The 25,525-nt window shown below is 54.6% G+C and overlaps 2 protein-coding genes across 8 annotated transcripts; both read right to left on the minus strand.

Moving 5' to 3' along the window:
- Positions 1 to 5,861, minus strand: GPR84 (G protein-coupled receptor 84). Of its 2 annotated transcripts, none has more exons than XM_036124238.2 (4): positions 4,509 to 5,861; positions 3,177 to 3,290; positions 1,921 to 1,993; positions 1 to 1,398 (listed from the first exon to the last, which is right to left on the minus strand). In XM_036124238.2, the coding sequence occupies exon 4, from the start codon at positions 1,391 to 1,393 to the stop codon at positions 209 to 211; it is 1,185 nt and encodes a 394-aa protein (XP_035980131.1). In that variant the 5' UTR covers positions 1,394 to 1,398; positions 1,921 to 1,993; positions 3,177 to 3,290; positions 4,509 to 5,861; the 3' UTR covers positions 1 to 208. The 2 variants fall into 2 exon arrangements, with proteins under 2 accessions (XP_035980131.1, XP_035980129.1); XM_036124236.2 differs by having other exon boundaries at positions 1,921 to 2,034.
- A 69-nt stretch (positions 5,862 to 5,930) lies between these two features.
- ZNF385A (zinc finger protein 385A) lies at positions 5,931 to 25,525 on the minus strand. 6 transcript variants are annotated; one of them, XM_036124241.2, is made up of 8 exons: positions 25,431 to 25,524; positions 18,886 to 19,022; positions 12,112 to 12,222; positions 10,343 to 10,505; positions 8,246 to 8,488; positions 7,725 to 7,894; positions 7,422 to 7,517; positions 5,931 to 7,280 (listed from the first exon to the last, which is right to left on the minus strand). In XM_036124241.2, the coding sequence occupies exons 1-8, from the start codon at positions 25,438 to 25,440 to the stop codon at positions 7,050 to 7,052; spliced, it is 1,161 nt and encodes a 386-aa protein (XP_035980134.1). In that variant the 5' UTR covers positions 25,441 to 25,524; the 3' UTR covers positions 5,931 to 7,049. The 6 variants fall into 6 exon arrangements, with proteins under 6 accessions (XP_035980134.1, XP_035980141.1, XP_035980135.1 ...); XM_036124248.2 differs by lacking the exon at positions 25,431 to 25,524 and adding an exon at positions 20,124 to 20,251; XM_036124242.2 differs by lacking the exon at positions 25,431 to 25,524 and adding an exon at positions 19,316 to 19,702.

A 25,525-nucleotide genomic window follows, 5' to 3' on the forward strand; every position in this document is an offset into this window, starting at 1 on the left:
AAGGATAGAATTCATTTATTAATAATAATGCACCTTGGGCAGTCTAGAGCTGAAGCACTGATCAAGGGAGGGAGAAGCCTGGTTTGAGGGTGGGGGGAAAGTTGTCTGTGAAAATGCCCACAGGTCTTACTTTCAGCTACTCCCTACCAGCTGGCCATTTTAGTTCTGGAGGAGTCAGTCTTGGATTCTGATGACTGGGGACACAGTTCTAATGGAGCCTACAGAAACTCTGGGGCCTTCGTTTTAGGAGGGAGCCATAGGCTTGGCGGAACTGACGGTTCATGGCTGCATAGAGCACGGGGTTGATGCAACCATTGAGCCAGGTGAGATTGGCAGCGAGCATGTGGACAACACGAGGAGCAGTGGCGTTGGCGTCCAGGATGTTGAGCAGCAAGAAGGGGATGTAGCTCAGGGAAAAACAGAGGAACACAGCAAAACACATCCGAGTCACCTTCCCAAACTCTGATGGGGGTTCCTGAGTTCTTTGGGCTCTTTTAGTTGGCCTGGTCTTGGCTGGTGCTTCTGGATGGCTTTTCTCTGCCATCTGCTTAGCTACCTCCCTGCTGCGCTGGTTCCCCACTTCTGATGAGTCCCACTCCATGGTCTGGGTGGTGGCAGAACTAACTGGCTCTGATGAAATCCCCTCACTGGGCCTTTCTGATGCCAGCTTGTTGTCCAGCTCCTGGAAATGACCGGGTATAGCCTCTGTCCCAGCCACGTGGTTGGACTGGACACTTGACTGCTTGTACCGATCCAGCGCCTGTGCTGCTCGCTTCACCTGGCGGTGGATGAGGCAATAGAAGATGCCAACACTGCCGAGCCCCAGCACAAAGTAGATGCCCATGAGGATGGTGGTGTAGGGCCGGCCTTGGCTGCGGTCAAAACTGCAGGTGCAGACTACAGGCACCAAGTTATAGATAGGCCAGAGAGGGGCAAAGCTGGCCACGCCCACCACCCAGGTGCTCACCAATGCCAGCAGTATCCCCTTGGCACTGAAAACTTGGGGAAAGAGCATAGGGTGGGCAATAAGGAGGTAGCGTGCCAGGGCAATAAGGCAGAGGGTGAGGATGGAGACAGCATTGGATGCAAAGAGGAGGAGCCCAAAGACTCTGCAGAAGGTGGCGCCAGTGCGCCACTGCAGGTGGAGGTAGGTGTCCACAGAGAAGGGCTGGAGAAGGGTGCAGTACAGCAGATCGGCCACTGTGAGGTTGGCGATGAGCAGGTTGAAGCGGGTACGGAGCTTGGGCTGGATGGCCAAGGTCAGCAGGGTGAGCCCGTTGCCCACGGTGCCTGTCACAGCTACCACCACCCCCCAGCTAACTGCAACATAACGATAGCCCAGTACAGACTCATGGTAGCAGGAGAAGTTGGTGACGGAGTTGTTCTGCATCATGGAGGCTAAAGAGGCGGAAGGAGTAAGGGGAAGAAGGAGTCAGACCCTGGCCTTGGACTTAGATCTCTTGAACAGCTCTGGGCCCCCGGACACCTGAACTGTTTTAGAAGCTCACCAGCCTCCTGAGCCGTCGCCAGGCCTCTGCATCCTCAACCCTTCCTGAGATTCCCAACCCTCTCCTTAGGCTCTCTTAGTCCTTTCCCATTCCCAAAGATTCTCTCTAATTTCCCCAAATTCTTATCTAAATATCTCTCAGTGTCTGTCCACTCCACACTCCAGGCCTCTTCAATATCCATCCAGATATTCTCAGTAACCCTAACACCCTCTGACTTTCTAATCTTTTCCCTTTCCCCTAAGACCACCCAGGAGTCCCCCCTCTCTATTCAGGATGCTACTATAGGACCCCCTGCCCTTGTCTGTTACACACACACAGGCCTCAGGTGTTTTGTTTTGTTTTCCTATTTTTATCACCTGGGAGAAGAGGAGACAGAGAAAGTAAAAGTACACCCACCACAAAAAGTACTCACCTGGGTCTCCCAGTCTTCAATTCTCACTCCAGTGGAAATAAGTCCAACTCACTTGAAGAGCAGTCTTTTCTTTCTGGTGGACAGTCAGGCTTCAAGACATGGTCTTATACTAGACTGAATAAGAAATCCCCCAGTTACCCAACTTCCTCCCTTACCTCCCTTTGCTTTGGCTACTGCAATCTGGGCCTCTCTGTCGAAAATCCCTTGCTACTAACACCAAGGCTGTTTCACTCCTTCCTAAAGACCTAAGCTCTGTTTCCTTCCCCTCTTTGCATAGCAGGACACTTATAAGTTCATTGCCAAGAATTGTCCAGACATGGAGACAGACCACCAGAATATCTGGGCCACTTCTCTAGGGACCAAAGAGAAAACCAAGTTTCAGGAGCAGCTGTGGACACCCTAGAAGCCTTGAGTTTGTTAGGAGGGAGCACTGCCTTTTTTCTCTCTGGGACTCAGATGGTTCAAATCGGGGGTGGGGGGCATGTGATACCCTAACACATCTGATAAAAGGAGCCAGATGAAGAAAGCTGGGAAAAAAAGCATCCAGCATTCTGGCTTCACTCCACACAGGGGCGCAGGCCACTGTTCAAACATTCATTCATCTGTTCACTCAACTAACACGTGTTGAGTGCCTACTATGCACTGGACTCTGAGCTAGACACTGGGGATACAAGAAGGTAATGTACACGGGCTTGCACATAGTCTAGCAGGGGACATAGATATGTAAATATAAGATATGTAAATATATACATATTTAATTGATTCTCTAAAGTAGGGGTCAGCAAACTTTGGCTTATGGACCAAATCTGGGGCCGCCATCAGTTTTGTTTTGTTTTTTATTTTTTATTTTTATTAATTAATTTACTTTTAAATAATTTATTTATTTGAGAGAGAGAGAGAGCACAAGTGGGGTGAAGGGCAGAGGGAGAAGCAGACTCCCTGCTGAACAGGGAGCCCGACTCAGGACTTGATCCTGGGACTCTGGGACAACAACCTGAGCCGAAGGCAAAGGAGCAACCGACTGAGCCACCCAGGCGCCCTTGTTTTGTTTTTTAAAGTAAGCTCTACGCCCAGCATGGGGCTTCAGCCAATGACCCCTGAGATTAAGAGTTGCATGCTCTACTAACTGAGCCAGCCAGGCACCCCCATCCCTTGCCCATGCCCATCTGTTTTCGTATGGGCCATGAGACAAGAAGGTTTTTTTCCATTTTAAAATGGTTATATAAGTACCTACACCCACCACAAAAAGTACTTACCTGGGTCTCCCAGTCTTCAATTCTCACTCCAGTGGAACGAAGTCCAATTCACTTGAAGAGCAGTCTTTTCTTTCTGGTGGACAGTCAGGCTTCAAGACATGGTCTTATACTAGACTGAATAAGAAATCCCCCAGTTACCCAACTTCCTCCCTCCCTCAGTTTTGCCTCTTGGCCAACACAACCTAAAATAGTTACCATCTTGCCGTTCAAGAAAAATTTGCCGACCCTTACTCTACAGCATATCAGGGGCTTAGAGAAAAGGAGCTAGATTGCTAAGGAAGAGGTCAGGAAAGGGTTCACAGAGAGATATCTGAGCTGGGTTTTGAGTGATGAACAGTTTTTTGGGAGGAGATAAGAAGAAGGACATTCTAGACAAAGGGAACAGGATGCATAGTGTCACAGAGGTTTAGGTAGAGGTGAACAAAGACTGGGAGGTAGGAAGCAACAGTGAGCAGGGCAGTAATTGAGGAAGTCCTTGTGTATCATGCTAAGGAGCTGGGGTTTTATCCTGAAGGCCATGGGAAGATTTGCACTCTAGTAGCTGTGAGTAAGGAGTGAAAGTATGCAGGCTAGAAGTGAGAGAGACTGGGGACACCCGGGTGGCTCCGTCGGTTAAGCATCTGTCTTGGGCTCAGGTCATGATCCCAGGGTCCTGAGGTTGGCCCAGCATCGGGTTCCCTGCTCATCGAGGAGCCTGCTTCTCCCTCTGCCTGCCGCTCCCCCTGCTTGTGTTCTCTCTCTCTGACAAATAAATAAAATCTTAAAAAAAAAAAAAAAAAGTGAGAGAGACCAGTAAAGAGGTACCCGTTCAGACAAGAGTGAGGAAGGGCCTGAGCTGGGGCCAGGACTAGCTTCGTGCCATATGTGTAATCACACAGGGCCCTACACTTACATGGGGCTGGGGTTGGTTTAACACTCCACACTGTCTTAAGATCCATTTTGAACAAGTGGCCCTGCTTTTTCATTTGCACTGGGCCCACAAACTATGTAGCCAGTCCTGGTTAGGGCAATGGTTGTGGGAATAGAGAGCAACAATCAGGATGCATGGGTCATTAAGAAGTGAAATAGTATTTATCTAGGGGCGCCTGGGTGGCTCAGTCGTTAAGTGTCTGCCTTCGGCTCAGGTCATGATCCCAAAGTCCTGGGATCTAGCCCCACATTGAGTCCCACATTGAGCCCCACATTGAGCCCCGCATCAGGCTCCCTACTCCGTGGGAAGCCTGCTTCTCCCTCTCCCACTCCCCCTGCTTGTGTTTCCTCTCTCACTGTGTCTCTCGCTGTCAAATAAATAAATAAAATCTTAAAAAAAAAAAAAAAAGAAATAGTATTTACCTAATGATGCATTGGATGAAGTTTTAGGAAGAGGGACGACTAGGATGACTCCCAGTTTTCCCAGTGGATGGTGGTGTTCTGCATCAGTAAGATAGGGAATGGTCAGAGCAGCAGGCTTAGGGAATGGGGTATATCATGAATTCCTTTTTAAACCAGGTTGGAGGTATGTATCCCAGCCCCGCTCACTCCAGTTTCTTCTAGCTGCTATCTCTATCCCCACATGTGACCCAGCCCCTGCTTTTCACCACCCTCTCTCCTAGAGGGCCACTCTTGCTCCTCAGAATTCTGGATCTCCAGTCTCTGCATTTTTTTGACCTAGGTCTGAAAAAACAAAAAACAAAAATCCAACCACTCCCAAACTCCTTGTTGTGTTCCATTTCTAAACCCGCAGTGAACTCCTACCCCCAAATTCATAATTGACAAACCCAGGAGGCCTCTATTTCCCTCTCCTTCCTCTTTAACAATCATCATCTCACCTTCCCTCCCCCCCTTCCTCTGAAAAACTGTGAAGTGGGTGGAGGGGGGAAGTGAGCAAAGTGGATACAATTCAGGGGGACACGGGGAGATGCTGGGTTCTGGTCTGGCCTTTTTTGTTTTACTTTCTTGCCACTCAGCAGGGCTAGAGGGACGGGGTCACAGTCAATACTGCTCTTGGGAGTGTGTGGTTGAACTGAATTCTGGAGATAATGAGGAGTGCCTTCCCCCACATCATGTGGGAGGCAGCTGAACAGAGTGTGCTTCTCTGTCCCACAGACCATTTAGGGGACCAGAAGAGAAGGTATTCTAGTGTATCTGCATATCTGTAAATGGCACAGTCCCAGTTCTTTAGTCTTGGAACATTAAGTCTCAGTGAACTTTTAAGAGACCCAAATCTGCTCATTTTGCATATGGGGAAACTGAGGTCCAGAGAGGGGAAGGACTAACTCAAGGTCACTATTTATATGAGGCCCAGCAGTGCCTGGAGTTGAGATTCCTAGTCCCTGACCCGACTTCTCTCCATTCCTTGCGTGTTGCTGGCGTGGGTTTCCCACCAGAGAGAGGCACAAAAGCCTGGATTCTTTCCTTTGTCTGAGACTGGATCTAGACCTGTTTCCCAGAACCGTGAGACACACTTAGGGCGACTCCTTTTCCATGTCGTTGGCGCCGCCTGGTGGAGTTGTGGAGAATTGCCAACAGCTGCGTCTACAATCCGAGACCTGGACTCAGAAATGGTTCCCCAGGGCCAAGTTTACATTTGGGCGGGCGGGAGTGGGGGTGAGTGGGATTGGGAGCCTCTGCTGGCTTTCTACAAGCCTCAGATCTTTCCGTCCCCCTCCTCCTGGCCCCCTTTCCCGTGTGCCGGTCCCCCTCACCATACAGATCCATCTCGCGTTGGAATAGCTCCCGTATCAGGGGGCCAAGATTGAGAGTCTGAGTCTGGGGGACAGAGGGCAACGAATCCAGACTTTATTGTCAGGGAGAGGGAAAAGGGAAGACGTGGGTGGGGGGCCGGGGTTGCTACATCGTCAAGCATTGAGAGTTGATGGGGACGGGAAGGCCAGTGGGGGCCCGTCCCCCTCCCGGTCGGCTGCTGTAAGGGCTGACGATACGGAAACCACAGAGGAGGGAGGGAGGTCACGCCCCCGCCCGAGTTGTGCAGTCGAGGTGTTTGGTGGGAGGGACAGCCATGAGGTCTAGGAGCTGGGACGGGGGAGGCTACAGACTCAGCGAATCCTGCGGAAAGGGGAGGGGCGGGGGCGAGGCTTCTATTGCTTTTTGCTCACAGTTTTGCGGAAGGCGAGGCGGGGGTGGGCTTGAACTGGACACCCCTTGCCCCCCTCGGTACCCCTTGGGCGATGGGTGCTGGTGAAAAGAATGGAATCCAGACTGGGGAGGAAGAAAGTGAGGGAAGGGTCTGTAGGGGCATCTACTTGGTCCCACCCAAGTGCCAGAGATGCCCCCAAGTGCTGCCCCCTGCGATGGGCCCAGCTAGACCTGGGGCTGGGGCATGGTGCGGGGCGGGCACAGTGAGGTTGCAGGCGGTAAAACCAAAGTGCTTTTGAGGGACCCAGGATCCCGCCTGCTCCCCTCCCCCTGCGGAGGACGGGGGTGTTCACGGAAGCGCTTCAGTTTGGAGGCAGGGGGCCGGAGTCCCAGAGTCCGCTTATTGCCAAGAAAATCCATTTCTGCCCCCCGGACTCCGACCATGGCTTGTGAACCCCGTTTTGTGCTAGGTTTGGGGGGGAAGGGCTGAATGGACATGGCTTTTGGGAGGGGGGGTGTCTCCAAGGGGGCTCGGGGGTGAGACGGCCCCCCCTTTTCTAGGGGAGAGGGAAGGGCAGGGGGCGGGGTTCCCTGAGATCTGGGGTGTTCCCCCCCTTCTGAAGCCCCCCTCCCCCGCTACCCCTCCCCTTTCCTGGAACCCCGTACCTCGGGGTGGGGGGGAAGGAGAGAGATCATTCAGGGAGTGCCGGGAGTAGGGGCAGGCTTGGAGCCTGGAGGCCTGGGTCCCGGCTGGAGGTGGAGGGGGGGGTTTGAATGGGAGGGGGTTTGGGGTTCAGGTCAGTAGGGGGAGAAAAGGATGGGTCCGTGCGCAGTTCGGATGGGCCCGGGGGCCGGGTGGAGCAAAGGGTGGGTGATGGGCGGTCCCTGGAGAAGAGGTGCGGCTGGGGCCGGGCGCAGGGACAGCGGGGAGCCTGCTGCCGCTGCCATCACCGCAGCCACCGCCAGGGGGCTGGGGAGCAGGCCACCGGCCAGGGACTTGGGCAGCTCCTTGGAGAAAGTCAGCGTGCCCTGCAGGGGGGAGAGGGGCGGGGAAAGAGAGAAGTCATTCTGCGGCCCACAAACCCCACCTCTCCCCGGGCCAGCCCGCGTCCCCTCCCCCTCCCAGTTCCGGTCTCCCCGTGGCCGAATTCTCCAGCGCCCAGGCCTCACCGCTAGCTCCCCGGAGCCCCTAGGCTTCTTGTGACGGCTCAGTAGCGGGTTGGGCTTCCCGGCCACGCCGTCTCGGTGCCGCCGGCTGGAAATGTGCTGTGGGGGCGAGTGGATAGGGGGCTGTGAGCCACGGGGAACGGGGCAACCGACAAGCCGGTAGGCACACCCCAAACACCTGGCTCCGCCCTTTCTGTGGCACCAAGGACAGACCCTGAAAGAAGCGCCCTCACCCAAGCTCCCTGTTCTCTTCCCCACTTAGTGAGTAGAGCTCCCTAGAGTTCCTGGGAAAGGCCTTGGACCCACCTGTTTCAGTTGGACCTCCGAGTTGACCTTGACATTGCAGATCTCACAGTGGAAGGTTCGGTCCTGGGCAGGGGCCTCTGGTTCCCCAGGAGTGGGAGGCCCCAGACGAGGGTAAGCTTTGATGGGGCCCAGCCCACTTCGGGCCTCCAGAATTGTCTTGTGCTTAGTACCTGGAGCCCAGAGAGGGCAGAGGTAAGGGGTGGAGGAAAAATTTTCCAGGCCCAGTAGGTGACAAATACACTCTCAATTAAAATATGGGGGAGCATCAAGTGTGGGGGTTTTCCAAGCCCCTTGGGATGCCCCCAGACACAAGGTGGGTCGGGGGAGAGTCACAGGTGAAGAAGTTAGGTGGAGGGGAAACTGAGGAAGTAAGTGGCTAAGGAAGGGGGGAGATGATTTGGGAGGGAGATAGGCTGATAAGTCCTGGACCGTCCAGCGTGTTGGAAACCAGGGGAATTAGGAGGTAGGGAGCAGGAGTGGGCTGAGGACAGGGGTAGGGGTGGGGGTAGGAGAGTCCATACCTTTGTTATGAGCCTCAAGCTGGGACAGGGAGTTCACTGCCACCTTGCACAGAGCACAGTAGAGCAGCCGCTTGGCCTTTTCTTCCTCTTCCTTGCTGCCCCCAGGCAGGGAAGCTGGGGCTGGAGTCCCCCCTTCAACCTTGGTTGTACCCTGACCAGTCTCCGGAATGCTGGGAGGGGATGGGGAGCCAGGCTGTTTCTCTGGGGATCCTGGAGCTGGACCCAGGCCATTCTCCATGGAAACTGTTGTTAGGGGAGAAACATAGGGGTCACCCCACATGGTTTTTGGAGAAGATTCTTTATGTGGAGGAAACCCACCCCCATTTCCTGGAGGGCAAGGGCCCAGGAGTCCCCACCCTGTGACAACATGCATGCTCTCATGCCCTGGGCCAGAGCCAGATGTGGTCTAGCTGCTGTAGTCTGGGTGTGAGGCTCAAATGCCTGGCTCATTCTCCAGAAGCTGGGACTAGTTGAGGGGTCCAGCCCCAATAGCCTCCTCTTCAGGGTGAAGCTGGCACCCAGCCTAGCCATGGGGAGAGGCATGGAACAAGGATTCACCCCTCAATGGCCTACCAGCCAGCCTGGGCTTCCTGCCTGGCCAGCCCCTTCCCAGAGTCCTGCCCAGTCTCCAGGGAGGCATGCCAAAGAGCTTTAGGAAGGGGAAGAGGCAGCACAAGGAGAGGTCGGGAGAAACAGTTACAGACATGGCAAAAGGGAAACAGAAACAGCAGAACCGGAGAGGGAACAGGGATGCAAGCTGCTCTATAATTCATGGCTTGATTAAAGATGCACAGGCCCCAGCCCTCAGCGCTGGGTTCTGGCCTCTGTACAGGGGAAACTCTAGCACTCCCATTCTTGCTCCAGCGGCCGATCCAGTTTCCGGGTCGTGGGGAGGCTGGCAGTGGGGGTGGGGCACTGGTAAGAAGGGACCTCCTGACCCCTGCAGGTGTGCATCTGCTTGTCCATTTTGTGATCTTTCCCTTTATCTCTCTTGCTCATTTTTGTCATCCATTACCTCCATTTCAATCCAGATAGCACACTCACCTCTCAATCTGGACAGGGCTTCATGATTTATAAAAGTAGGGCAGGTATCATGATCTCCTTAGAGATAAACCATTGGAACTAATTAAATGAGGAGATATACATAAAGCACCTAGAACAGTGATATTCAAGAAATGTTAGCTACCACCACCACGATCATCATCATCCCCATTTTACAGAGATGTTGCCAAGTTAAAAAACGGTATCAGGCTAAGAAGCAGCCAGAGCATAATTATAACTCAGCTCACCTGCCCGCCCTATCTGTGCCTCCCTGAGGTGTGTGTGTGTGTTGAGAGTGGGGTCCTGGTTCCCAAGCTGGTTCTCATTCTACTTGGGGTGGAACAGAAAGGTCAGGCAAGGATAAGAGGAAATGGGGATATTCAGTCTCTCTGGAGTTGGTCATGACTGCTATCTGATGTGGTAATCCCAGGATGGGGGTGGCTCATATCTTCCTTTCTTGATATTCCTTCCTTCCAATTTCTTGGGAGTATGATTGAAGATGGCCACCAGCCATGAGGGAGAAAGAATCTCAGAGCTGCTTTTTGTGAACCTGGAAAAGACCTCAAACATCTTAAGTCTCACTCCCAGGAAAGAAAACTCTGGCCCAGTGAGGTCAAAAGATCAGCCAAGATCACCCAGGGAGTTGCTTGAGCTCTCAGTCCTCCATAAGGGGAACCCCAGTGGGCAGGCCCTGAGGTGTCCTGATTCCCTCCCTACCCCTCTCCCCAAGATGAAGGAGGCTCTCCCTGGATTTGATGGTTCCTTTTTTCTTGAGGAAGTTTGCCAGGTGGCCTCACCCTAGCCCCTCTCTGAGTCACCGGGCAGTGGGGAGGACAGACAGTGGGTACTCTGTCAAGAGGAGCTGGGGTGGGAGTGGGGGTGACAGGATGGAAATTTTGTATCACTGTGCTTGGCTCCAGGATTCACCTTGGGTCAGGGTGGGGTAGGGGCTGAGGAAGAGAGAGATGAAAGCAGAGGAGAATTCTAAGAAGTGGGGAAAGAACAGAGGAGACAAGATCAGTTGAACAATGTGGTGGTGGGGGGATTCAGACACACCTGGACGGGGGGCCACACCATCCCCGTTTTGTGGGGTGCTGCCTGGGGGAGCTGGGTCTCCAGGTTCCCGGACGCCAGGCTCCCTGCCTCGGGTCTTGGCAGCCTCGATGCCTTTGACTCTTCGGGCGTGGCGATTACCCTTGTAGTGTGCCTCAGCCTGGCTCTTCAGGGACGAAGGAAGAAAATGGAATCTGAGATCACCTTTCATCTGACCATTCTCCCCACAGAGCTCCTTCAGGTCCTGGGGTGGTCTCAGCAGGCTGCAGGGAATCTCTCACTGTACCAGTGAGATGTAAAGCCCCATGCCAAGGAGTGCTGGTTATTCCTGGGGTTCAGACTAGCTTCTCAAGCTTGAGTAGATGGAAACCTAGATCCTCACCTAGCCCAGGCGCCCCCCTACCACCACACGCAGGGCCTGGCTGCTGACTCAGGCCTCTCACCTAGTTCTGGGTGAGGGAGGGTTACCCCAACCTATAATAGAATCCTAAATGGGAGGGTCCTAGCAATTCATCCAGCCAGCAATCTCTTGGCCCCCTGGCCTTCTTTGCCTATGTCTCCTGGCCCTGGGATCCAGCCTTCACTCCTTCTACACTCAGGCTGGGAGTCCCAAAGAGCTCTGAGGTCTGGGCTCTATCCTGACTACTCACCCCTGGTTCTCATTTTTCCTGAAGCCTCTGTGGACACCCTGGAGGACCCTGGCCCCAAGCCCAGCTCTGGAGATAGAGACAGCAGCAGAGACAGCTGTCAAAACAGAGCCACTTGGTGGGGGAGGGAAGGGGAGGGCAAAAGAGGGGAGGGCTGTCCACTATTGGCCCCCTGCCCCTCTAGTCCTCTACCCTCCACCAGTGAGTGGAGCCAGGGTTGGGAGAGGGGATGCCTGGGATTAAGGTAAAGGAAAGACCTAAAGCGGGGTTGGTCCTGGCTCTACCCCCACTCCCATGTGCACCTCCTGCTAAGAACATACAATCCTGGAGCCACAAGGTCACCCAGACAGGGATAGAGTAGAAATAAAAAGTGTGGATGGGCAGGAGAAGAAGATTGACAGCCCAGGGGTGGGGCAGTGGTGTGTGGAGCCTGGCATCATAGTGTGTGTGTGTGTGTGTGTGTGTGTGTGTGGACTGGGTAGAGAAACAGAACATGCTTTATTTCCCCCTACTCAGCAAAATAAGGCTATGCTGTTTTTCTCCAAAAGTCTCAGAACTTGCACCCCACAAAGTCCCCTCTAGACCCACACAGAAGTCCCAGGGGAGCTACAGAGGGAGGACAGCTGGGAGGCCTGACACCCAGGTTCTGCGTTTGGGGTGGCTTCTCTCCATGGGAAAGGGTAGAGAGAGGAGGAAGCCAGGAGGTTAGAGTGAACGGGGTGGGCCAGGGCAGGAGTTTAGCAGAGGCCATGGAGGGCACAGGCTCTGCAGGGGAGTCAATGACCTAACTCAGCCCAGTGCCCAAGGACTAGTGGGCCAGAGGCCACTCTCCCACCCAGACATGATGGCTACCTGTGTTCTAAGAAGTTCTGAACCAGGGAGGCCTCCGTTGCCAAGGGAGGGAGGGGTCAACCATAGAGGACTGGCCTACTTCATGTTGAAATATACAACTCCTCCCTCTCAAGTGCCTTCCATCCGCCCCTGCCCCTCCTGCAGCATCCCCATGCTTTGCTCTTTCGGATATCCCCTTAATCTTTGCCCCCCACCAGAGCTCCCAGCCTCTGCCCTCCCCTGAGATCCCCTGGCTATTGCTGCCCCAATCACTTGAGCAGTTAGGCTTCTTACCTGAGAATTGAAGCGGATCTGACAGACATTACAGGAAATGATGGGCCGCTTGGTCTTGAGCAAGGGTCCCCCGAAAGTGTGGGAGAGTACAGCCTTCTGCACAGGGTCCATCTATGGAGGCAGGCTGGGGTGAGCCAGGAACCCCAGCACAAGCTCATGTCCATCATCCCCCACATTGGTAGCAGCTGGGTTGAACCCAAATCCCCAGAACCTCCTCTCTATCCCTCAGTTTGTTTGAGGGCTCTGAGCCTCAGTCCCCTGATTCCCTCCCAGCCCAATCTTCACAGCACTTGAAGGGACCTGACGGATCAACTGGCCCCATGCTCCCATCTGACAGAAAGTAGAAGTGGTTTGCCCAAGGTCACACGATGAGTTAATAGCAGAGCTGGTACTTGCACGTGAACTGCTGTCTCAGTTCATCACACCATGATGATCCATCTCTCTTTTTGACCTACAGTTAGGCCAGTCCACCAGAAGCCCACTGATGGGAAGTCCCAAAGCACCCCAGATCCTAGGGCCTTCAGCTGAGGCCTTTGAACTCTTTTGGCCCCACTCTGGGGCAAGATGTCTACCAAGCCAAGCTTCTGGTTCCAGGAGACAGATATTCCCAGCTTCCCATTGGGCCCCGGGTTGCCCTAACACACTCCCTAGACTACCTCTTTAGGGCAGCAGGTCTAAAAGGGAGTAATAGAACTCAGGAGAGAGTATGTGGCTGTAGTGAATCAAGGGGAACCAGTGGGGAGAAACTAAGAAGCTGGGTTGGCCTGAGGCAGCCGAGAGATCTGAACTCTTTCTCTGGGGCAGGGCTGTGGGGCTGGGCGTGATTAGGAACAGTATCTGCCCCCACCCTGGGTCAGCAGATGTCTTTGCAGTCTCCTGCCAAGAGTTCACATGAGGAGGGGAGAGGATGGGAGTTTCTCTCTGAGGCCTTTAGCTATCAGGGGATGAAGTCAGGGGCCTAGAGGCATGAAAACTGCCTCCCTGCACAGTCCTCGTCTCTTCTGGCCCCTAGGCGGCCAGGGAGAGGCAAGACTGGAATGTAGCCGAGGCTGAGGGGGACTGAGTGATGGCTGGGACCTCTCATAAGGACGGAACCAAATTCAAGTTGAAGCTTTGTCTTTTAGGTGGAAGGATCAAGTAAAAAATGGTTGCTGGGACTTGGGGTTCCTTAGCTCCTTAGCTGAGTCCCTTTCCTGTGCCCAGGTCTTCATGGTTCCCAGTAAGACACCGGTGAGAGACAGGAACATGAAGCAAGGGGAAGAAGGTGGTTGGAATCTGCAAAGTCCACATATCCTCGCTCTCCCCAGTAGTCTCACTGGGGGGCTTTAGATCCCTGTGAAATGGGCTGCCTCATTTGGTAGTAGTAGAGGCAGGAGTCATGACCAAGTTCAGATGACTGGTCTGACTGACAAGTGTCCCATCACTTGGTCTGTCCTTGGCTGGAAGCAGCCCCTTTCAGTAGCTCACTTTTCACCTCCTGGAAACCCAGGTCCTATTCAAAGAAAAGCCAAACAAGGGAAGAATGGGTGTGACTGTGTGTCTCGGCAGGCTGTGATCAATCTGTGCATGGGTGGAGTGTGAAGGAGTGTCATGTGCTGTGTGTACATCATTTATGTATCAACATTTCTGTGTCGGGGGCTTTGCCAACGCCATGAATGGTCAGGTTGTGTAATCTTCAGCTGTGTGTTTATCTGTGTGAATGTATGATGTGTTTGGCAGAAAGAAAGACCAAGTTGGAGACAGGCTTTAATCAGAAAGGGGAGACAGACGACTGCTCTCAGCTCCCAGTCTCTAGGCGTCAGTCCTCCCTATCCAGCGACAACCCGCCGCCCCCTGCCCCAGGGTTCTCCTCAGCCCCTGGGCTTCCTCACATGCTGGGTGGGGAATGGAATTCAGCCCAAACAGAAACCCAATCTGGGCCAGGAAACCTAAGTTGATGACAGCAGTAGGGAGAGAGGAGTGGGATGGAGAGGGGACAGCAGAGGCCCCAGTTCTGTCTCTGCCCCAGCCTGCTCCCCAGAGTGCCCTGAGGACGACCTGTGGGCTGACCATCCCAGCATCCATCCCAGGAGAATGGTCCCTGCCCCACTTGTGTCCCTCCTCCGGGGTGAGACCTTTTCTCTTGTACACACCCCTCCTCAGGTTTAAGTCCATAAACACCGACTAGGGGTGGGGGGCACCGGGAAGAGGGCACCAACCTGGGGCGGTGGGTCCTTCCCACCCTCTCCTCCAGGAACTGAGGAGACACCAGGCTGAAGGTGAAGGCTCCTGGGCCCAATCCCTGCGCAGGTGGAATGTGAGCCACTGAAGTGCCGCTCCAGGCCAAGGTCAAGAGGCCCTAGTGACCTAGATGAGGGCTCTCTGGGGAGGGGTGGAGGCCAACATCTCCCACAGCCCATTCCACTCCAGAGCCCCTTCCCTGGGATTTTGGCCTAGACACTGCCTGGAAAGGTCCACAAAACATTCCTCTCCCACCTGCCCTCCAACAGCAGACATGAAGGGGAATCGCTCCCTGAAGCTGGGGCAAAATGAATCAGGAAGGGCAAGGGGGAGGGAAGGGAGGAAACCAGATCAGGAACACGAGGGGGGGCATGATTATATTTCCTTCCATTGCCCTTTATCTGATGGAAACCGCTGCCCCTTGTTTGGCCACCCCACTTCCCCCTCCTCCCCATCCCCCCCCATAAAGGTGAAAAGGGAAGGAGGGTGGAATCTCAGGGATGGGAAGACCTGAGGGACAGGAAGAACTGAAATAGGAAAGAGAGCGAGCTAGGGGGTGTCTAAAGAGCAGGTGGAAGCTGGTGGGGGAGGGATGCTGGGAAGGGGAGAGATGCCGGGATGGGATGAGGGATCTAAGCGGGGTGGTAATCTGAGGGTACATGTAAGTCCTGATGGGAAGTATGAAGATCTGGGGGACTCCAAGGATCTGAGAAGCAGAGGTGGGGGTATCCAGTGTGGTGGCAGTAGTCTGGGGGTGCCAGCTGGGATCCAGAGATTGTTTGGGACCGCGCCTGTTATGGGGGATGGGCCAGATAACCCGAGGACCAAGCGAAAGGAGAGGTAGCCCGCCCGCCAGGGGCGGGCGGGGATGGGGTGGGGGGGCGCTGCGGCAGCGGCGGGAGCCAGGGAGAGAGGAGGGGCCGGGTGGCTTACCCTGCGGGACCCCGGGGGCCGCGACTCCATGGCCCGGGGCGGCGGACCCGGGCGGGGCACCCGAGCCTGGCCGGGCCGGGCAGGCCGGGGACGCGGCGCTCGTTGCCCGGGTGGCTCGGGCTGTGCGGCCGGGCCGGCCCGAGAAGGGGAGGCGGTGCCGGCCGGGACTGGAGCCCGCCCCGGAGGCGGGGCCGAGGGCGGGCCGCGGACCGGGGCGGGGCTAGGGAGCCAGCGAGAGATGAAGGGGGGCTAGGGTGAAAAGAGGAGGGGAGTCCGTATCCAGATACTCGTTCCAGGGTATACCTTGTCCTGGCGAGGGGTCGCTCGGCCCGGCGACCGGGTATTGACCAAGTGACCTCGGCTTCCTCCACTGAGGACCCTTGCTGGGTCCAGTGTCCCCATCAATCCTATGGACGACTCTGTTTCTCTAGCTCGGACGTTTCTCCTTTCTTCCATCCCCTCCGCCCTGGCCCTCGCTCCTTTGCTCACAGCCTCTCTTCCGGGTCCCCAGACGACCCTTCTCCTCTTCCCTCTGCACACGACCCCTTTGCCCTTTTTACATGTCACTTCCCCTACTAGGGAGGGGAAATCGAGCCCAAGTACCTAGGTGTCAGGCACTGCTCTCTCAGCGACTCCTCTGAACGGTGGAGCTCGGGGGCGCCCAGAGCAGAAGCGACCTCAGATTGGGGACATCGTCCCTAACCTCTTCCCACCTCCTCCCCTCGCCCGCCACCTGCTGGACAACCAGGTTCCCAAAGAGCTTATGTTTCGTGCACTTGCTGCCCTCTGGCGGTCAAGTAGGGGCAGCACTGGGGCTGAGGGGCAGGAGGGCAGAGCAACCCACTGCCCCAGACACCTCCTCATCCTCTCTGGACAGGTCTTAGGTTTCCCGCTCTCTCATCTCTGGATCTCACCCTCTCTCATTCCACCTAGGACAGAGAGATGAGTGAAGCAGGGGCTGGAGGTAGAGGTTGCCTTTGGGAGACAATGAGGGATGTCCAAGGGCAGAGGAAAGCATAATGTGGCAAGGGGTCTAAGAGGTAGGAACTGCCCCAGTAGGAAAGAGATCTGGAGGTCTTAGTCCAGGGAAGGCGAGACTCTGCGATGAATAATAAAACCACCACCACCACCACCTAATGTTGACTGAGCCCTTGGAATGTGCCACCCTCGGTACTGAGCTCTTTGCATGGATTATCTAATTTAATCTTCACAACCACTATTCAAAATAAGTACTATTATTATCTTCATTTTATAGATGAGGGAACTGAGGTTTAGAGAGGTTAAATAATTTGCCCAAGGTCATAAGCTAGTAAGTGGCTGAACTGGGATTTGAATTTTAAACCTGGGCAGCCTGACTCTAAAGCCATGTACTTAACTGCTGCACAGTACTGCCAAAGGCCTGTCTGCAGCTTTTCTGCAGTCCTCATTCCCCTGCAGAATTTGACACTATTGATGCAGCCCGCGACACTCTCTCCCTTGGCTTCTCTAACTCTACAGGAACCAGGTTGCATCCCCACCCCCTCCAGTGGCTCCTCCATTTCCTTTGCTGGTGCCTCCTCCTGTTCCTGCTGCCTAATTCTGCTTATTCCAAAAGGCTGAGGCCTTGGCCATACTACCCTTCTCTCTCTGATCCTCTCTTAAATAAAAATAATAGCAATAACATAATAATCATAGCCGCTAACACTGAACACTTACTTTGGCTAGGCATTATGATTATGCAATACAATTCTCACAACAGCCTTGTGTGTTGGTACTATTACTATCTTGTTTTACAGCTGGTAAAATTCAGGTTCAGAGAAGTGAAGCAATTTGCCTGAGGTCACACAGCCAGTACTTTTGGAATGTCAGTTCAAATCCTGCCAGTCAAAGTTGGTGCTGCTCAACACTGCTGCACTCTCCAAGCTTATCAGCGCTCATGGCTTTAAATAGCTAGTCCCTGCTAGAGGCAGTGGAGCCATGAACCCTGTGGGAGTCAGAAAGCCTGAACTATCCATGTGAATTGACTAGCTTTGTGACCTTGGGCAAGTCACTTAACCTCTCTAACTTGTTATCTTTCCTACTAAGCGTGGGCTCCCCAAGGGCACAGACTGAGTCCCGTATCCCTGACGCCTGGTACAGTGCCCAGCACATGGTAGCTGCTCAAAAAATTTTTTTTGTTCACTTGAACCATTGTCAGTGTCTCTGTCACAATATTTATAACTCTTGCTCTGTTTTGTGTTATAGATTGCTGCATAGATGTTGCTATTTCCCCCCTGTATATAAGGTCTTCCAAGATTGGGCCTTATCATGTTTACCCTCACATCTCCATTGTATCTAGAACAGTGCCTTGCTTATAGCCAGTACTCAGTTTTCTCATCTGTAAAACAGGGATAAAACAACAGCTTCCCTATAGGGTTGAATCATACCTTCAGCACATACTGTGTCAGCTGAGGTAAATTACTAAACCCTTCTGAGCTTTAGTTTCTGCCTTGCCATATGTGAAACAGGAATAATACTGTCCTCTTTGTTGGGTTGTGGTGAAGATGCAGTGAGATCAGGTATAGAAACACCTAGTGCAGCGCCCGGCGCGTAGTTGATGCGCAGTCCATGTTTGTAGCTGAATATGATTTGATGGTGGGTTATTGGAGCTGAATAAAGCTGACTTCCCCCAAACCTTTAGCTCGAGCCCACTCTCCAGGACCCAAATTCCAACTGTCTGCTGGACATTTCTGGCTCAATGTCCCACTCGTATACCAACTCACCATGTCCTAAAGTGAGCTCAGTAGCCTCACCCCAGACCAGCTTCCTCCTCCAAACCCCTGCCCCCGTCAAGGTGACTTCTTCCAGTCACAGAGGTTTGAATCCTGGAGTTAGCCTTTATTCATCCTCTCTCTTCTCCCCCACCCCCAAATACCAGTTGGTCACCATGGCCTATGAATACTTCCTTGGAAACACCTTGCCTCTCCCCCTTCCTATACACTCACACTGCCCCTACCACTGGCCCAGTCTGGACTTCCAGGCTTCCCTGCAGGCCCGCCTTGGTGGGATAGCCTCCTCTAGGCTCTGCTCCCTTTCATCCAGCTGTCCCACCCACCTTCCTCAAACACTGCTCTTACCAAGTCACTTTCCTGCTCAGGAATGCATAATGGCTCCCTATTTCATACTGTATTAAATTTAGTCAAATTTGCTAGCCCTCTAAGCCCTACCCCATTGACCTTACCCACCCAGGTGTGGGTTCCAGAGAGCTAGAATTTACAAACAGGCAGGCTTGTGGCCCTGCTTATTCCCTCCTTCTGGATTCAGCACCTGTCCCCCCTCCCACCTCCCTGTAGTCACAGTCACCACTCTAGGTCTCATTTCTTCTCTAGATGGTGGGCTCAATGAGAGGATTCATATAAAACATGTAGCACAGGGTCTGGCTCATAGATAGTGAGACCTCAGCAGATATTAGTTATTGTTGTTATTGTTGTTAATAGTTTACCAGATAGCCAACAATGCTCGTAACCAGCTAGAAGTCAGGGAGATGGGGTCCTAAGAGGAGATAAGGAATTAGATACAAGAGAAGAGGGCAAGGGTGAGTCGGAGGGAAAGAAGGAGCCAGGGTCTCAGGAGGGTAGGGCAGGCAGGCCGGCTGCTACTCACAGTGTTGTAGTTGCTGAAGAGGCCCAGGGTGGGGGCCGGCTCCAGTGGGAAGGGCAGGATCTGCTTGAGGTCCAGTGGGGGCTGCATGATGGGGGGCTGCCGAAGCAGAGGGAGGGGCCCTGCCCGGCTCAGGCTGCCTGAAGGGCAGAGAAAACATTACGTGGGGCAGGAAGATTGAAGCTTGGGAGCCCCACCCAAACCTGTCAGTCCCACTCCCCAGCTGGGGCCCCCACACTCAGAAGTGTGACCCCCGTGGTACACACACACTTCCCCTGCTTGCTGTCTCCGGAGCAATGGAGCACAGTGCCCTGTGGGCCCAGGGGAGGGTGCAGACCAGTCCTTCCCTTCTGGGTGTTTTTCACTTCCCCCTTCTCCAGCCTCCCTCCCCCAAGACCTTTAGGCATTTTACAGACCCAGGAAGAGCACAGACCTTCTCTGCTGGATCAGCAGGACTCGAGAGCCCCATGGCTCTGGTCACTCCCTTCTTCTGGTTTTGTTTTCCCCCAAGGAATCCCAAAGGCTAGGTCTCACCCCAGGGAGAACAGAGTCAGGTGGGTGATTCATCCCACTGCCCAGAGGGGAATATTGAGGCCTAGATTTGGAGGAGGGCTACTGAGTCAGGCTGCCTGAAGAGCTATGATTTGTCCCAGTCATAAATCCTAGTTAACTGTTGACATCTCTGGGGGTAGGTAATAGGTGAGTGGCATTTGCTCTGGGAGGTGGACTGCCTGGGTCTATTCTCAGAGCCCTTTTTCCCCAACCTTCCTGTCTTCCCCCGTGCCCCTTTGTCTCACTGGGAGTGTTCAGCTCCAGCTCGGCAGGAGGAACAGCCACCCTGGCCTCTGGGAGGGGAATGCCTGGGTCTGACCCCAAGGGGGAAATGAAAGTCCAGGCTAGCCACTCCACTACCCACCCACCCCTGAAACCTTTTTCTCCTCCCTCCAGAGCCATGGGAGGAACCTTGCCAGTCTCCAAAGGGGGTGGGCCAAAGGCCCTCAGGACCCCTCTGGGCTTCCGCTAGCCCAGCTCCCTTCTGCAACCTAGCTGTCCACCAGTCAGGGAATTCTGTCTGCCCTTCACTGCTCTAGCAACCCCCTGCCAACAACAGGGGTTCCCAGGAACAAAGGCAAAGCTAGGAGCCTGCAAGCTTGGCCCCGTCCTCCCTTGACCTTACTGGGGCAGAGGGTACCCCGGGATCCTTTCCTGCTCCCTCCATAGAGACTTGCCCCTTTGCATACCTTCAGTTTCTGGTGCCTGCTGCCCCCAGGCAGTGGCCTGGCCCTGGCCCCCCAGGGGCCTGGGCCTGACAGCGTCCCCTTCCCTTGGTTCTGCCCCCTGCCCCCTCCCTTGCCAGCCCCCTCCCCCCCAGTCCAGTCAGTAGAATCAGCCAATCAGAGTCCTGGAAAAGTGGGGCAGAGGGGAGGGCGGGGGAGCAGGGATTAGGGAATCAGAGGCGAGAGGGAGGGGGTGGGGAGGGCTCAGGCACAGCTGGGGGCAGGGAGCTGGTCCAGAAAGGTCTGGAGGGGTCTGTCTCTTCTGCCAGGGTGGGTGGCCAGGGTACCTGAGGTCAAGGCTGCTGGGAGCTTGGGCTCTAGATGGCTAAGGGTTGAAGGAAATGGCAGGATGCTTGGCTTTGGCCCTTGGGCAGCTGGGGGTCTGTAAACCCTGTGTGTATTCCCTCCTCTGCCACCTCAGAGTTGGGATGGGACAAGGGGAGAGGAGAGAGAGACAGACAGATAGACAGACAAAAGCAAATGAGAGAGAATGGGAAAGAATGACAGAAGCAGGAGTAAGTGATTGAGAAAAAAGACATAGATACTGAGAGAGAAAAGGATAGTGAACAACAGAGAGAAGAGAGTGAAATGAGAGAGAAAAAAAGAGACTCTGCTGAAAAACTGGACACAGAGCTAGAGACCAGGGTAGAAAGACTGAAAGAGAGCAGGGAGAGCAAGAATGGGAGAGAGAAGTGACAGACAGACATCTGAGGGGCAGTCTGACTACCTCCCCTTCCTGGTCTGTCCCCTCAGGGCTGTTCCCCTCTGTGTGCACCCCCCCCCCCACACAAGCCTGGCACACCAGACCAGGGCAGCCTTAACGAGCCCCAGGCAGCATCAGGAATGGTGAGAGAAACCTGAGCGCTCCCAGAGACCCAGGCACCCAGCACCCACCCCTAGCAGCTGGTTTGGGGCTGGCACTTGCCCTGCCCCAGAGCAGCTCAGCTCCTTGACCCTTTCCCCAACTCTAGACTCTCTGAAGCCCCCACCACTCAAACACCCATCTCAGAAGACAGAGATGGGTTCTGGAAAAGGCAATAGAAAAAAAAATGTAATGTGGAGCCACTTTGTGCCAGGCAATGAGTTCTGAGTATTATCACTTTAATCTCTGGGGCAGCTATGATTCTATGGAGGTAGCTGATACTATTTTCCCCATTTGACATATGAGGAAACTGAGGCTGAGAGAACTTAAAAACCTTGGCTGATGTTACATAGCCTGCAAGTATCAGGGCTGGGATTTAAACCAAGATCTGTCGCACTCTGTAGCAAATTCTTTTGCAGCTACATAACCCCCAGAGGACTCTAGTCTCACTTGGAAGGCATGGAGATCCAAGCACAGGCTTCCATCTTGTTCAAGGAGAGGAAGGGGAGAGCAAGATCCCTGCACTTCCTGGGGTTGGAGGAAAACAAACAGCAGTGATTCAGTTCCCTATGGCCAGCAACTCATCTTTTCCACTGACAGGAGCCCTGGAGGGAAGGAGGGAGGAGAGGGAAGTGGGAGCAAGGGCTGAAATGAGGATGGAGTGAGGCAAGGAAGCAGAGTGGGCAACTAGAGATTCATCTATCTCCTTCCCGATTTTTGGGTCTACTGCGCTATGAGATGGGGAGAGGGACTGATGGCAGCTCATGGGCAGAGTGGGCAGAAGCAGGGCTCGCGTTTCAGGTGGCCCAAGCCTCAGTCCCCTCTTCCCTTCTCTGGGAATAATAATAGTGGCCACTTTTTGAGGGCTTACTATATGCCAGGCACTGGACATACATGATCTCCCTGAGGATGGCTCCAATGCTCAGGGGCTGGGTGACTAGCTCATTTGGCAAAAGAGAACAACAGTACTGCCTCAAGGAGTTGTTGAGAGGATTGAACGAATCCATGGAAATTGTTGGCATGCTACAAAGGGAGCTCAATAAATGTTTGCTAAATAAATGAGTCCTTATCTTATCGATGATGACAATCAGCTCTGAGAAGGGGAGTTACTTGACCAAGGTCACACAGCTAGTGAGGGACTTGAACCTGTCTGTCTGTCTCCAGAGACAGAGCTTTCAAGCACCACACTTTTGTGGGTAGACTAGGGATGGGGTATGGGGGTGGGGAAGGGCAGGAACATAGGGCTGGGGAAGCAGGAAATGAGGTAGGAAATCCAGGGCTTCTGACATCTGGCTAGGTGAGGGCTTCAGGCAGGTTTGGAGGGGGGAGGAGAGCAAACTGGAGTGTGTGCATGCATGGCACAAGAGTCAGGCAGGGCAGGGAGGAGCTGGGGTCTGGCTGGGGCAGGCCACTCCAGAGGGAAGCTCATTAGAGTAATTACCTCCAACAGATAGAGCCCCACCCAGCTCTGTGGGAATTGCCAAATGCTTTATTAAAGACAGTTGCCAATGCACTTTAGAGGGGGTGAACTCTCAGACCCTTGGATGGATGTCCATCTGTCCTTTTCTATGTCCTACCTAGCCCTAGGCACTTTGATCCTGCTCAGGTTTCCTCTCTAGCACTGAGCCACAACCAAGCCACATCTAACTCCTTCCATCCCACTGAGGTCTGGTCTTTTCCTTCCTCCCTGCCCCAGAAATTCTGGCCAGGTTAGAGTCCCAGCCCCTTGGCTGTCTTAGGTCAGGCCTGGGGCCTCAAGCCCTTGTGGTAAAGAATGGGAGTGTCTGCCATGAGCTGGCTCAGGGAGTGGTCATGTCTGGTAGGAACAGGAGTCAGGAAAGGTGTTAGGGTAGGGCTGTGCGTTAGTGTTGGTTCTGAAGGTTGTGCCAGGATGAGCATGAGATGAGAGAGAAGTATTGGGATTAGGGTTGCAAGTAGTATTAGGGCCCTAACCTAAGGTGGTGAAAAGCTTGGGGTCAGCACTGGGTTAAGATGGGAATTAAACTCTGGGGCCAAGGGAGGAGCTAGATTGGGGTCTGGACTGGGTTATCATCTCTAATACAACTTTCTCTTCAGGACTTTGGGCCTCTTCTCCCTCCCCAGCCCCAGCAATGCCTAAAATTGGGGATTGAGGGGAGACCTTGAACCCCCCCCTGCATCTTGACTTCTTGACCAAATTCCATGTATCTGTTCCCTTCTGCCTCAACTTCTCCCATCTGGACAGGAGGCAGGCTGAGGGCTGGAAAAGCTTTGAAGTCAAAGATGAAAGCAACAGGGGATGATTATGAACAACTACTTAAAACATCATCCTTAATAACCCTAGGGTGGATGTAGGCGGGGCAGGGCTAAAGGGAGGAGGTGGCCAGAAAGGGAAGAGAGAGAAGATCCTTGGGAAATCTTCCCTATCTGACAGGAAAGGGCCTCCTTCAATGCCCCCTCCCCGCAAGGGCCTAGTTGGAGAGGACAGTAAGAAAGGCCCGGAACAGGGAATTGAGCCCAGAACCACCATCTGCTTAAACCTAGGCCCATGGTCTAGATCTTGAGCAGGTAGGCGGGGCCCCACCTGCTGGTCAGGGCCACCATGCACATGGACTCAGTAGACCTCAGCATTTGGAACAGAAAACCTTACTATGGGCCCTGGGGGTGGGGCCTGAGCCCTGGCTGGCAGGCTTCCCTTCCCGCCCCTCTGTAGGTGGGCACAAGGAGGGAGTTAACTACAGGGTCCTCCAGGAGATACGGTGGGGGTGAAATTGGTGGACCCAGGCATTTTTCCTGTGGTGGGGTCTTGGTCAGGTTTGAGCAGGTCCCTGAGGTGGTCTTTCGAGCCTACAGACCAAGGGAAGTGCTGCTCACACTGGCCTATTCTGGATAAGCATGATGCTGCCCCTGGGGCCCAGGCCCAGGGTGGGGCCGGAGCCCAGGGGGGAGCCCACATGCAGGGATTGCACAGGTTGGAGGAATGTGGAGCCCATGCTCTGGGGGCCTGAGTCCAAGATGTGTTGGTGAGGATCACTTTAGGGTGGGGATAGTCTTCAGGCTTGGGTGAGGAGTCTTTTCTTTGCTGGAGATACTCGTGGGAGGGAGGCAGGCAACCAGTCATTCATCCTCTGTTCCCTCGTTCATTGAATAACTATGATGGAGTGTGTAACATGATAAGAGAGGGATGAGATACAGGAAGGGGAGAGAAAGAGATGGAGAAAGGAGGGCAGAAGGGGAGAAAGACCACTAGTGGGAAGTCAACAGGGGTCAAAGGAAAGAAGGGAAGGAAAAGAGCCAAGGAGGCAAACAGCAGAGGGACCCAGCAGAGGGCTGAGGCAGGAGCCAGGCAAGCCCTGCGGCACCAGCATGGAGCCAGGTGTCCCCAGTGGGAGGTAAGGAGTGTGAGGGCCTGGTGTGGGTGGTGGTGGGGGGGTCTCCCACCATAAGCAGGGCCCACGAACCGGCCTAACCAGGGCAGAGGTCAGAGGTCAGAGGACAGAGCAGGCCTGAGACTATTGTGGAGGCAGGGGCCTGGAGCCCCTGGAGCTGAGGAGGAGTCCAGGCGCACAGCTAGTCCCTCTCCTCCCCCACCCCGGGGCTCCCTTCCGATGTAGGTCATGAGGATGGGGTGGCTGTGGCTGAAGGGTTGTCAGAGCCCCGCGGGGGCTCCCCTCCCCCTCCTTACTCTCTCCATTGCCCCTTGTCCCCTGGTGCCCCCGGCCCAAGGCAGGGGTGGGGGTGGGAGAAGAAAGAAGAAGGAAGCCGGGAAGGAAGGGCCCAGGCAGCCAGAGCAAGGAGAGAGCGGGGCAGGTCCCGGCGTGTTGGGGCAGGATGGCTGCGGAGGCAGGATCGGAGCCGCAGGGGCCCTGGGATGGACAGCTTCCCACCCCTGCTTCTCCCCAGCCCCCTTATCTCCGGCCCTCAGGTTCCCACCTCCCACCACACACACCTCGAAGCTACACCCACCATCTTTTCCCCGCCCGCCCCCCACTTCCTCCTTTCCCTTATCCTGGGCCCAGAAGGATGTCGGAGTGTCTGAGCTAAGGGTGGGGGAGGGCGGGTGTGTGTGGGGGGGGACGGGTCAGAACCTTTCCCTCAACTCCACCAGGCCAAGATCAGCCCTCTCCCCCAGCCTCTCGTAGACCGTCATATAATATTCATGAGCCTCATGAATACGCAATGTCCTCATTATGGGGCGGGGGTCTCACTCGGCTCTGCTTTCCCATTCACCGATCCCTAAATTACCCAGAGAAGCGGCAGCTTGGGGAAAAGGGGAAGAGGGGACCCCCAGATGTGAAGCCAGATGAAGGGGGAGGGGGAACCGGTTGCTGACGGGCGGCCGCAGTCACCGCGGTGCCGGGAGGTTGGGGGGGTGACCTACTGAGAGGGACCCAGGAGCCCCGGAGCCCCGAGCCGCAGAGCCCACTCACCGAGGATCATGCTGGGGACCCAGGCGCCCGGGGTTCCGCGTCGCTCTGTCCCGGGGGCCGTTCTGGCCGGGCTGGGGGTACGGGGGGAGGAGTCG

The sequence above is a fragment of the Halichoerus grypus genome, chromosome 6 (assembly GCF_964656455.1).
Source record: "Halichoerus grypus chromosome 6, mHalGry1.hap1.1, whole genome shotgun sequence".
NCBI lineage: Eukaryota > Metazoa > Chordata > Mammalia > Carnivora > Phocidae > Halichoerus > Halichoerus grypus.